The 12,322-nt window shown below is 43.3% G+C and overlaps 2 protein-coding genes across 2 annotated transcripts; both read left to right on the top strand.

Moving 5' to 3' along the window:
• On the top strand, window positions 1–2,832 carry LOC142204373 (olfactory receptor 11L1-like). Its single transcript, XM_075275686.1, has 2 exons — window positions 1–48; window positions 1,915–2,832. Exons 1-2 carry the CDS (start codon window positions 1–3, stop codon window positions 2,830–2,832), a joined length of 966 nt encoding a protein of 321 aa, XP_075131787.1.
• A 4,093-nt stretch (window positions 2,833–6,925) lies between these two features.
• On the top strand, window positions 6,926–10,115 carry LOC142204372 (olfactory receptor 6B2-like). The gene is made up of 2 exons (XM_075275685.1): window positions 6,926–7,003; window positions 9,180–10,115. Exons 1-2 carry the CDS (start codon window positions 6,926–6,928, stop codon window positions 10,113–10,115), a joined length of 1,014 nt encoding a protein of 337 aa, XP_075131786.1.
• Window positions 10,116–12,322: the final 2,207 nt, after the last annotated feature.

Genomic DNA, 12,322 nt, shown 5'->3' with positions numbered 1-12,322 from the left:
ATGGGTCTCTTGGCTGCTTCTCTGACCAGCGGTCTCCTTGCTCCATCTGTTAGTTTAGGTGGACGGCCATGTCTTGGTAGGTTTGCAGCTGTAGAATACTTTCTATTTTTGGATATTGGATTGAACAGGGCTCCTTGGGATGCTCAAAGCTTGGGATATGTTTTAACCCCTTCCTGCCGATGGCATTTTTTGATTTTCGTTTTTCGTTTTTGACTCCCCTCCTTCTAAACCCCATAACTTTTTTATTTCTCCGCTCCCAGAGCCATATGAGGTCTTAATTTTTGCGGGACAAATTTTTCTTCATGATGCTACCATTAATTATTCTATATAATGTACTGGAAAGCAGGAAAAAAATTCAGAACGGGGTGGATTTGAAGAAAAAATGCATTTCTGCGACTTTCTTACGGGCTTTGGTTTTACGGCGTTCACTGTACAGACAAAATGACATGTCCCCTGTATTCTGTGTTTCGGTACGGTTCCAGAGATACCAAATTTATATGGTTTTATTTACATTTTGACCCCTTAAAAAAAATCCAAAACTGTGTTACATTTTTTTTTTCTAAAAGTCGCCATATTCCGACGGCCGTATCTTTTTTATACGTGCGTGTACGGGGATGTATAGGGCGTATTTTTTTGCGGGGCCGGGTGTACTTTTTAGTTCTACCATTTTTGGGAAATGTTATTGCTTTGATCACTTTTTATTCCAATTTTTATCAGAATCAAAACAGTGAAAAAACGGCGGTTTGGCACTTTGGACTATTTTTCCCGCTACGACGTTTACCGAACAGGAAAAATATTTGTATAACTTTGTAGAGCGGGCGATTTCGGACGCGGGGATACCTAACATGTATGTGTTTCACAGTTTTTAACTACTTTTATATGTGTTCTAGGGAAAGAGGGGTGATTTGAACTTTTAATACTTTTTATATTTTTTTATATTTAAAAAAAAAAAAAATTTTTGCATTTATTAGACCCCCTAGAGGTGTTGAACCCCAGGGGTCTGATCACTAATGCAATGCATTACAATACTAATGCATTGCAATGCATTGCAACAAATCATCTTCTCTTTTGCAGGCTGTCTAGACCAGCCTGCAAAAGAGAGAATTTGCAGACAAGCCTGGGAGCCTTGTACAGGCTCCCGGCTGTCATGGTAACATGATGTCAGCCCTGGAGCATGCTCCAGGAGCCGGCGATCACCGGCAAAATGGCGGCGCCCATGCGCCGCCGGGAAAATGGCGCCTCCGGCGCCTTTGACCGCGGCGCCAGAGGGGTTAATGCCTCCGATCGGTCCGGGGACCGATCGGAGGCATTAGAGCCGGTTGTCTACTGCTTAAAGCAGTAGACACCCGGCGGCTATGGCGGCTGCCCGGCTCCTGGGCGGTCGCCATAGTTACAGACCCGACATGCGCCGTACTATTACGGCGCATGTCGGGAAGGGGTTAATGACCTAACCCTGCTTTACACTTCTCCAGAACTTTATCCCTGACCTGTCTGGTGAGTTCCTCGGTCTCCATGATTCCGTCTGTTCACTAGTGTTCTCTAAAAAACCACTGAGGCCTTCACAGAACAGGTGTATTTATACTGAGACTACATTACACACAGCCGGACTCTATTAACTCATTAACTGACTTCTAATTGCAATTGTGTGCACTGGGTTTTATATAGGGTTATCAGAGTACAGGGGGATGAAGACTTTTGCATTCAGTTAAGTCAGTGACATCAAAATCTAGAGAAATAAATATTTTATGACATGTATTAGATAACTGAAACAATGTGAGCAATACTTCATAGAACTCATACTATAAGTTATATTACAATATAGGATGTATTTTGTTCCAAATTTTATTGCACTGAAATCTATTCTAGAACATTCTACTGTGATTCCTTTCATTCTACTGAACTATATTCTTGCAGGAAAGCAATGTGACGGCGGTCACCGAATTTTCCCTCTTAGGATTTCAAGTCAACTTTTGTCTAAGACTTTCCCTCTTCTGTCTATTTTTTGTGGTTTTCTGTGGGACAATATGTGGGAACCTCCTGATCATCACCCTGGTGTCCACCAGTAAGAACCTCCACACCCCAATGTACTTCTTCATCTCACAACTCTCCATCAGTGACATCTTGTTGACAACCACTATTGTCCCCAACATGCTCCACGTCCTCCTATATAACGGGGGGACCATTACTTTTATTGGTTGTATGTCTCAGTTATATTTTTTTGGTGTCTCAGAAATATTTGAATGCTTTCTCCTCACAGTTATGTCTTTTGATAGATATGTGGCCATCTGTCATCCGCTCCGTTACACCTCCATCATGACAAGTGTCTCATGTGTGAGGTTGACTTTCTTCTCATGGTTCCTTGGATTTTGCTCTCCATTGAGTGCTGTCATTCAAATCGGGATATTGAATTATTGTGGACACAATATCATTGACTATTTCTTCTGTGATCTTCCTGCCTTGCTAGATCTTTCCTGTTCTGATACCTTCATAATTCAGATAAATGGCGTTTTGTTAGGCATTCCTATTTTAATAATCCCAACCACCATCATTGTAGTGTCTTATACTTATATAGTTTGGGCAGTCTTAAGGATCCCATCCAGTACTGGTAGACAGAAAGCCTTCTCCACCTGTAGCTCCCACCTCATTGTGGTCTCCATCTTCTACTGGACTCTGTTCAGTGTTTATGTTCTCCCAACAAAAGGACAAAACCTCACTGTGAATAAATATCTATCCCCATTATATACTGTGTTTACTCCTTTGGTCAACCCCCTTATATACAGCCTGAGAAACAAAGACATTAAGAAAGCCGTAAGAGTATCAGTTCACAACTAGGAGTTATTATGGCTTGGATTCTTGGATATATAGTGATTAGAGATGAGCGAGTAGTACTTGACCGAGTAGGTGTTTGATTGAATACTACGGTATTCGAAATACTCGTACTCGATCGAGTACTACTAGCTGTTCAAAGTTAAGATTCGATGCAGAACCAGCATTGATTGGCCGAATGCTATACATTGCCAATCGACACTGGTTCTTTTCCTACCTTTAGAAGTCTTCTCCGTGCAGCTTCCCCGCGTCCTCTTCCGGCTCTGATTTCACTCTGCCAGGCATCGGGCCTGGGCAGAGCCGACTTCGCATGTCCGCTTGTAGTGCGGGCATGCACAGTCGGCTCTGCCCAGGCCCGATGCCTAGTAGAGTGAATTCAAGGCCGGAAGAGGACGCGAGGATGCTGCGCAGGGAAAAAAATCCAGCCCGACCCTCACTCATGGACTTGGTAAGTAGAATGTGATCAAATGTTGCCTACCCCTGAAACGAGCATTTCCTCCCACAGACTATAATGGGGTTCGAAACCCGTACGAACAGTCGAACAGTGTGCGACTGTTCGAATCGGATTTCGAACCCCGAACATTTTAGTGTTCGCTCATCTCTAATATTGATACTATTCACACAGTGGACACACCTCTTGCATGTTTAGTAGAGGGTCTTTCCTGATGTAAGAATGTCACTATATCCAATTTTCTAATATCAGCCTTTGGTTCTGACATATTGGATATCTGTAGGAAAACCAATCAGTGCCATTTATTTATGCAGCCTATACTGAAAGTGGTCAATAGAATAAAGTTCCCCTAAGTTACCCTTAGTTCAGATCTTCTTTTGGTAATCCATTTGGGGAGTCCACATGGGGACTAACGAACAGACTATAGAACCCACTGACACACAGACCCCATAGCCTATAACAGGGTCTGTGTGATTTCTGCACGCTTCCCGCATGAATCATGTGGACATGAAAGTCTACTTTTCTGTCCGCATGTTCCATGCAGACACCGTGTGGAGAGTACACAAACCCCATTATAGTCTATGGGGTCCATGTGCTTTCACTGCACACTGCTTGTCAATGCGTTTGGTATTCCATACCCCATGCAGACTCCCCCGAACGTATTACCAATACAGATGTGAATGAGGCCTTAGGCTAAAGCCCTACATTGTGGAAACACCGCTTTTTTGTTGCAGATTTTGCTGCAGTTTCTTGAGGCAAAGCCAAGAGTGGCTGGAATGGGAATGGGAAATATATAGGATGTTCTTATACTTCTCCCTTCTGCTCAATCCACTCCTGGATTTGGCTCAAAAAAACGCAACAAAACCTCCAACAACAAAAAAAAGCTGCATTTCTGCAATGTGGGGCCTCAGCCTAATAGCACCAAATCACTCTAAAAGACATCTGTTTGTGAGAATACAATATCACTTGTCAGGTCACCCCGTGGCCTACACTTTTGTGCACTAATCTGCAGGAGCTCAAAATTTGCTGATCATCGCTCGATAGTCATGACTGTGCCAATATTATATGTGATGATAAGGTAGGCAACATTCGATCAAATTGAATTTACCAAGTCCATGAGTGAGGGTCGGGCTGGATTCTCCGAGAAGTCTTCTCCGTGCAGCGTCCCCGTGGCATCTTCTGGCTCTGAATTCACTCTGCCAGGCATCGGGCCTGGGCATGCCCACACTACAAGAAAATGGCTGCTTACAGTCAAAGGCTAACTGTATAGCATTTGGCCAATCAACGCTGGTTCTGCATCAAATTTTTCCATTCGAATAGTGAGTGGTACTCGATCGAGTACGAGTATTTCGAATACCGTAGTGTTCGATCGAATACCTACTTGATTGAATACTATTCACTCATCTCTACTAGTTAGGTTTTAGATTCTGCTAGGCAGGAATGAAAGAAGAAGAACCACAGCAGCTCTTGTGAGAGCTACACTAAAGGGAGAAGCTGAAACAAGCTTGGCACAGTGTCTACCCACAAACGCCAAAGTGGGATTCACAGGAATTAAGCCAGGCTGTATCTGCGCAACCCAGCTTTCCGTGGTGGGGATTAAGCTAAGTAGGATACACTGAAATTGTATGCCCATATACCCTATAAACGCTTAATCCAGAGTTCAACAGTGTGTCCCCCCCACCTGAAACTAAGGGGTATACACTGAAATTCTCAGCCCATATACACTATACACACTTCATCCAGGTTGTCATGGTGTGTACCCCCAAAAAATCAGTGGGATATGCATTCTAATTATCAGGCTATAGATGCTTCATCCAAGTTGTCACAGTGTGTACCCACAAAAATGCAGTAGGGTAAAACTGTGACTTGGGTGTGTTAGATGCCCCCAGACATGCTTCCCCTGCTGTCCCAGTAGCATTCCAGAGGTGTTGTCATAATTTCCTGGGGTGTCATAGTGGACTTGGTGACCCTCCTCAGTCGAACATTGGTTTCCCCCTAAACGAGTATTTTTCCCCATAGACTATAATGGGGTTCGATGTTCGATCAAACAGTCGAGTATTGAGCGGCTACTCAAATCAAACTTTGAACTTCGAACATTTCACTGTTCGCTCATCTCTAGAAATGATCTATAGGAATCTTCCCAATGGTTCCACTTTTCCACCCAGGAGGTCTTTTTGTATCTATTAGGAATGCTAAAAAGTTCCTGAAACAGAGTGGACTATTGTATCAGCAATAAACACATCATTGTCATCAAAGAAGAGAAGAAAACTTTATCAATCCCCAAATAGAAATGTCATATTGTATACGCAACAAATTATATAAAATTTACAAAAAACATTAACTTTTAGATTACACAAAACTCAACACAATTTATTCTAATAGTCTTACCTCCTAAAGTTATATTAAAATATTCAATTCCTCGTAGTTTTGGTTACACCTTGTGAGATTTGTTTCACGAGTATTCAAGAGATTTGCCCACAAGTCCAGGAGTGTTATTATTGTCCTCTAAGTTCTTCATACCACAGAGAATACTAAAGGGAGACCTGGGAAAGATGTGGGAAAAAACAAGTCTCTCCAAGACTCCACACCTTGTCTTTTTTCCTTCAATTCCAGCCTCTTCCATCTTCCTGCACAAAGTCAATGGTCCTGGGTCACTATTGAGTTCTGTGATTCAGCCTCAGCACCCGAGTGGGGGGAGCGCAAAGTATAATAATGATTTATAGGCGGATTCATCCAAATACAAAATTTCCTATTTTGTCTTCCCCCATCCCACCATACAATGATCCATTATATATCATAATAGCACCGGGTACAAAAGATATTTTACATTTCTCTGTATTACATTCTAATTGATCTAAATATCCACTAAGACTCCTCTGCTATGACACAAATAGCCGATGGTACAGATGAGCGATATTCTGCAAAATGGACATAAACCTACCCAATCTGTACAGAACATGGCTCAGATCCAGAGACGACCCATTGGCTCTACAACATGTCCCTAATATCTTTATACTGATAGAAAATCTATACCATTTTATAACGAATGCCAAAAGAGAATATGTAGGGCTCAGATGTTCCCATTTCATCCACGTTCATGGAAATTGGGGAACTCGGCACAGACTGGGGAAGGGGATGTGTTGTATCTTTGGCACAAAAGGGTCTTTGTGACATAGATGTATCATATGTTGCTTCCTTTATACCAGAATAGTGTCGTAGAGCAGCTTATAAATTCCCCGCACCCGATATCAGAAACACTTGGACCTAATATTCAGCAGTCTGTCAAATAATCCAAAATCCCTTCACTCAGACCATCTGAAACCCCCATTTTCAGTATCTTCCATCTCATCAATGTTAACTATATGGTATTGGAAGCGTTCGATAGTCCGTTCAGGGGCCCCCATGCAGAATCCCCCGAAAGGATTACCGATGAAGATGTGAACGAGCCCTTACAGTGTATTTCTGTGATTTTGTTTCTTATTCTTGCATCAGATATGATAAGAAATAACATCTTCATTTAAGGTAAATTGTTATAATTGGAGCACCGGAGACAATTCCTCCCAGGACTCCGGCTACACGGCCCCCTGCTCTTCTCTAGCCTATAAATATCAATGTATTTCCTAATCTTGTGTCTGACGACCACAGAACATGTCTATGGGGTTACGTTACATTGGAATAGAACGGAAGAACAATAGGAAAAGGAATATGAGCAACAAAATATCCAATGTAAGTATTGATGGAAAATTCTGTCTTATAATTCAGAATATGTTTTTCCAAAAATTTCATGTTCACACAAGTGAAATGTCTTGATGGACTTTGAGGCCCCACATGGCAGAAAAGAAGATTTGTTTCATTGCAGATTTTGCTTGAGTTTTTTGAGCCACAAAAGGAATGGGAAACCTATAGGAAACGTCTTATACTTCTCCTTTCTGTTCAATTCACTCTTGACTTCGGCTCAAAAAAAAAATACAGGAAAATCTACAGCAAAAAAAGCTGCAACGCGGGGCTTCGGCCTGAAACTCTTATTCGTTGTTTAGTTCAGAAATGGATCTTCCATCTATAGACGGTTCTTTCAGACTTCTTTGACAGTCGACATCGGATTATAGAAGGCTATGGGTACCTCCCAATAGGACGGCTCTAGAAGAACAATTTTATACCTTGTTACCTATCCGAGAAATACAATATCTATTCATAACCAATTCCACTAAAATACATATAAAAAATGGTCTGGGTAAATAAAATATATGAAGTATGGCGACTTCTCTCTTCTTATTCTTCTGGACCTCTCTGCAGCTTTTGACACTGTTGACCATCATCTTCTCCTCACTATGCTCTGCTCAGTCGGCATATGGGACACTGCACTCTCCTGGTTCTCCTCTTATCTCTCAGACCGCACTTTCAGTGTATCATTTGCGGGCTCTGTTTCCTCCCCTCTTTTCCTTGCTGTTGGGGTTCCTCAGGGCTCGGTCCTAGGCCCCCTGCTCTTCTCTCTCTACACAGCCCCCATTGGACAAACCATTGCCAGATTTGGCTTCAGGTACCATCTTTATGCTGATGACACCCAATTATACACATCTTCCCGTGACATCACCCCTGCACTCATACAGAACACCAGTGACTGTCTCTCTGCTGTCTCTAATATCATGTCCTCGCTCTATCTGAAACTAAATCTCTCTAAGACTGAACTACTACTGTTTCCACCATCTAATAGATCTGTCCCTGATATATCCATTGCAGTTTCAGGTCTTACTATAACTCCTAGGCAGCATGCCCGCTGCCTCGGGGTCATGTTTGACTCAGACCTTTCCTTCACCCCTCATATTGAATCACTCGCACGTTCATGTCACCTCCACCTCAAAAACATCTCCAGAATACGCCCTTTCCTTACCAGAGATACACTAAAGACACTTATTGTCTCTCTGATTCATTCTCGCCTTGACTACTGTAACTCCTTACTAATCGGTCTTCCCCTCACTAAACTCTCCCCTCTACAATCTATTCTGAATGCAGCTGCCAGGCTCATCTATCAGGCTAGACGCTACAGCGATGCCTCTGGTCTGTGCCAGTCGTTACATTGGCTTCCTATTCATTATAGAATACAATATAAAGTTCTCCCCCTCCTCCACAAGGCTCTCCATAATGCCGCACCTCCCTACATCTCCTCCCTCATCTCTGTCTACCGCCCAACCCGTGTTCTCCGTTCACTCAATGACCTAACACTTACATCCTCTATTATCAGAACCTCCCCCGCTCGTATACAAGACTTCTCCCGAGCTGCACCACTTCTCTGGAATGCTCTACCCTGGACTATCAGATTAACTCCCAATTTCTACAGCTTCAAACGCAAACTAAAGACGCATCTTATCAGACAGGCTGATCATGTAAACCCTTCCGTACTATAATTAGAATCCCCAAAATTTAACCCTCCTCTGTCCCTGCTCCCACATTTCCCCACATGATATGAGGCCATCTCAGGATAACTTTATATGTCCAGGCTCCATCCACATGTTAAAAGTCACAACTGGTGACGGCTCATACAGTTTTATGTTTGTGTAATGGCAGTCACCTCTATTACAGAATTGTCTGACCTCTGTATAAGCAATGCCGCCCCTGCTACCTCTTGTGTCACCCCCTCTACCTCATAGATTGTAAGCTCTTGCGAGCAGGGCCCTCAGTCCCATTGTGTGAAATGACTTTCTATGTAATGTATCTTTCTGTCTGTATCTAAACCCTACAAATTGTACAGCAATGCGGAATATGTTGGTGCTATATAAATAAAATGTATTATTATTATTATTATTATTATTATTATTATTCTAAGTATAATGCTATACAGTATGTTGTGTGTTATACAGACATTCAATGTTATCCCTTCTATTATTACACATCTACCTTCTTGCAGGAGAACAATCTGACTGTGGTTACTGAGTTTTTCCTCGTAGGATTTCAAGTCAGCCAAGATTTAAGGATCCCTCTTTTCTGTCTTCTTTTTGTGGTTTTCTGTGGGACAATATGTGGGAACCTCCTGATAATATTATTGGTGTCCTCCAGTAAGATCCTCCACACTCCAATGTACTTCTTCATCTCACAACTCTCCATTACTGATACCTTGTTGACCATGGACATTGTCCCCAACATGCTCCACGTCCTCCTGAATAATGGCGGGACCATTACTTTTATTGGTTGTATGACTCAGTTATATTTTTTTAGCTCTTCAGAGATCTTTGAGTGTTTCCTCCTCACCATGATGTCTTATGATAGATACGTGGCCATCTGTAATCCCCTCCGATACACTTCTATCATGACCAATGCCTTCCGTTTGAGATTGACAGCCATATCTTGGTTGCTTGGATTTTCCTTTCCATTAAGTGACGTCATAACAACATCAAAGCTGAATTTTTATGGACCAAACGTCATTGACCATTTCTTCTGTGATCTTCCTCCCTTGCTAAAACTTTCCTGTTCTGATTCCTTCATTATTCATATAAGTGATTATTTATTGAGCTTTCCTATCGTAGTAATCCCAATCACCATCATTGTAGCGTCTTATACTTCTATAGTTCGGGCAGTCTTAAGGATCCCATCCAGTACTGGTAGACAGAAAGCCTTCTCCACCTGTAGCTCCCACCTCATTGTGGTCTCCATATTCTACTGGACTCTGTTCAGTGTTTATGTTCTACCAACAAAAGGACAAAGTCTTACGGCAAATAAATTCCTCTCCCTGCTATATACTGTGTTTACGCCTTTGGTCAACCCCCTTATATACAGTCTGAGGAATAAAGACATTAAGAAAGCCGTACAAGCAGCAGTTTACAAGTGCGACATCTGGTACCAGTGATATAAGATCAATGTCTAATAAACTACATGAACTATTATATCACTAAGAGTAGTTAAGGCTTGGATATAATTTGCAGCAGATGTAGTTGGAAAATCTACAGTAAGGCTCCCGGAAAAAAGAAGTGACATGCTCATTCTTCAGACCTCACAAATCCACCTGAAGACACTCCCTCCTCCCGACTAGGTCCATTCATTTGGGCTTAATCTGGATTGGAGTGCCGCGACTGGATGCCGGTTCACTGTACCAGCATCCAGTTGCGGCCACCCATATTTTGGACCAGAGCCTGAGGCGGCCTCCACGTCAAATTCCATCCCAAAATACCCCATGTGAACCCGGGCTAAGAGAACCCATCTGGGATAAGCACATGTCTATCCTAGAATAATAAGTAGATAATACTGTATAAGGGTAGACGAGATGGGTAGTGTGATCTTCATCTGCCATTGGTATTCAATATCTTTATTAGAGATGAGCGAACAGTGTTCTATGGAACACATGTTCGATCGGATATCAGGCTGTTCGATTCGAATCGAACATCACGTGGCAAACTCCAAAAAAATTTGATTCCCCTCCCACCTTCCCTGGCGCTTTTTTTGCACCAATAACAGCACAGGGGAGGTGGGACAGGAACTACGACACCGGAGGCATCGAAAAAAATCGGAAAAAGTCATTGGCTGCCGAAATCAGGTGACCTCCATTTTAGACAAATAGTGGATTTCAAATCTGGGTCATATGAGAATGTGAACTTTGTGACTATGAGACAGGGATAGCTGTACAGGCAGGGATAGCTAGGGATAACCTTTATTTAGGTAGGAATGTTATTAAAAATAACTTTTTGGGGCTCTATCGGGTGTATAATTGTGATTTTTGTGACATAAACTTTTTCCAATAGGAATGCATTGGACAGCGCTGATTGGCCAGAGTACGGAACTCAAACGTCCAAAATAGAATAATCCAGCATCGAAATTCCTTTTGAATAAAACTTAGCTTTTATTTGTGAAAAAACATATCACCTTCCATAAAATTCAATGCAACTCGGACGATGGCAGAGAAAAAATACAGAGAACGTCTGGCGACGCGTTTCGGGGCGTTAACGCTGCCCCTTCATCATAGCCTAACGCCACAGAGAAACTGACACACTTAAATATCCAAAGTAATCAACATTACACCTGTGGCACGGCGGACAGAACCTCTGCTAAATGTTAAATGAAATCGCAATGAAGAAAACCCGAAAAGTACGGAACTCGACCAATCAGCGCTGGCTCTGCTGGAGGAGGCGGAGTCTAAGATCGCTCCACACCAGTCTCCATTCAGGTCCGACCTTAGACTCCGCCTCCTCCGGCAGAGCCAGCGCTGATTGGCCGAAGGCTGGCCAATGCATTCCTATTGGTAGCAGTGCTGAGCCAGTTCTGCTGAACTACACCGTGTGCCGGTCAGCCCATCTGATGTAGCAGAGCCGAGTGCACATTCGGCTCTGCTATATCAGATGGGCTGACTGGCACACGGTGTAGTTCAGCAGAACTGGCTCAGCACTGCTAAGTCTCTGCATTCGCATAGGAATGCATTGGCCAGCCTTTGGCCAATCAGCGCTGGCTCTGCCGGAGGAGGTGGAGTCTAAGGTCAGACCTGAATGGAGACTGGTGTGGAGCGATCTTAGACTCCGCCTCCTCCAGCAGAGCCAGCGCTGATTGGCCAGGGTACGGAATTCGACCAATCAGCGCTGGCCAATGCATTCTATTAGCGTGAGCTGAGTTTGCACAGGGGTTCTAGTGCACCCTCGGCTCTGCTACATCTGATGTGCCGGTCAGCCCATCTGATGTAGCAGAGCCGAGTGTGAATATAGGAATCCATAGGAATGCATTGGCCAGCGCTGATTGGCCAGAGTACGGAATTCGACCAATCAGCGCTGGCTCTGCCGGAGGAGGCGGAGTCTATGGTCGGACCTGAATGGAGACTGGTGTGGAGCAATCTTAGACTCCGCCTCCTCCAGCAGAGCCAGCGCTGATTGGTCGAATTCCGTACTCTGGTCAATCAGCGCTGGCCAATGCATTTCTATGGGGAAAAGTTAGCTTGCGAAAATCGCAAACTGACAGGGATTTCCATGAAATAAAGTGACTTTTATGCCCCCAGACATGCTTCCCCTGCTGTCCCAGTGTCATTCCAGAGGTGTTGGCATCATTTCCTGGGGTGTCATAGTGGACTTGGTGACC

This window comes from Leptodactylus fuscus, chromosome 5 (genome assembly GCF_031893055.1).
Source record: "Leptodactylus fuscus isolate aLepFus1 chromosome 5, aLepFus1.hap2, whole genome shotgun sequence".
NCBI classification, from domain to species: Eukaryota; Metazoa; Chordata; class Amphibia; order Anura; family Leptodactylidae; genus Leptodactylus; species Leptodactylus fuscus.
Note: the sequence above shows the minus strand (reverse complement) of the source record. Positions and strands in the feature narration are given on the sequence as shown.

Bases quoted from the DNA above. Each gene is read 5' to 3' on its own strand.
- LOC142204372 (XM_075275685.1), top strand. From the start codon at position 6,926: ATGTCTATGGGGTTACGTTACATTGGAATAGAACGGAAGAACAATAGG. The intron at 7,004-9,179 runs GTAAGTATTGAT...ACCTTCTTGCAG, and splicing joins TGAGCAACAAAATATCCAAT to GAGAACAATCTGACTGTGGT.
- LOC142204373 (XM_075275686.1), top strand. From the start codon at position 1: ATGGGTCTCTTGGCTGCTTCTCTGACCAGCGGTCTCCTTGCTCCATCT. The intron at 49-1,914 runs GTTAGTTTAGGT...ATATTCTTGCAG, and splicing joins GCGGTCTCCTTGCTCCATCT to GAAAGCAATGTGACGGCGGT.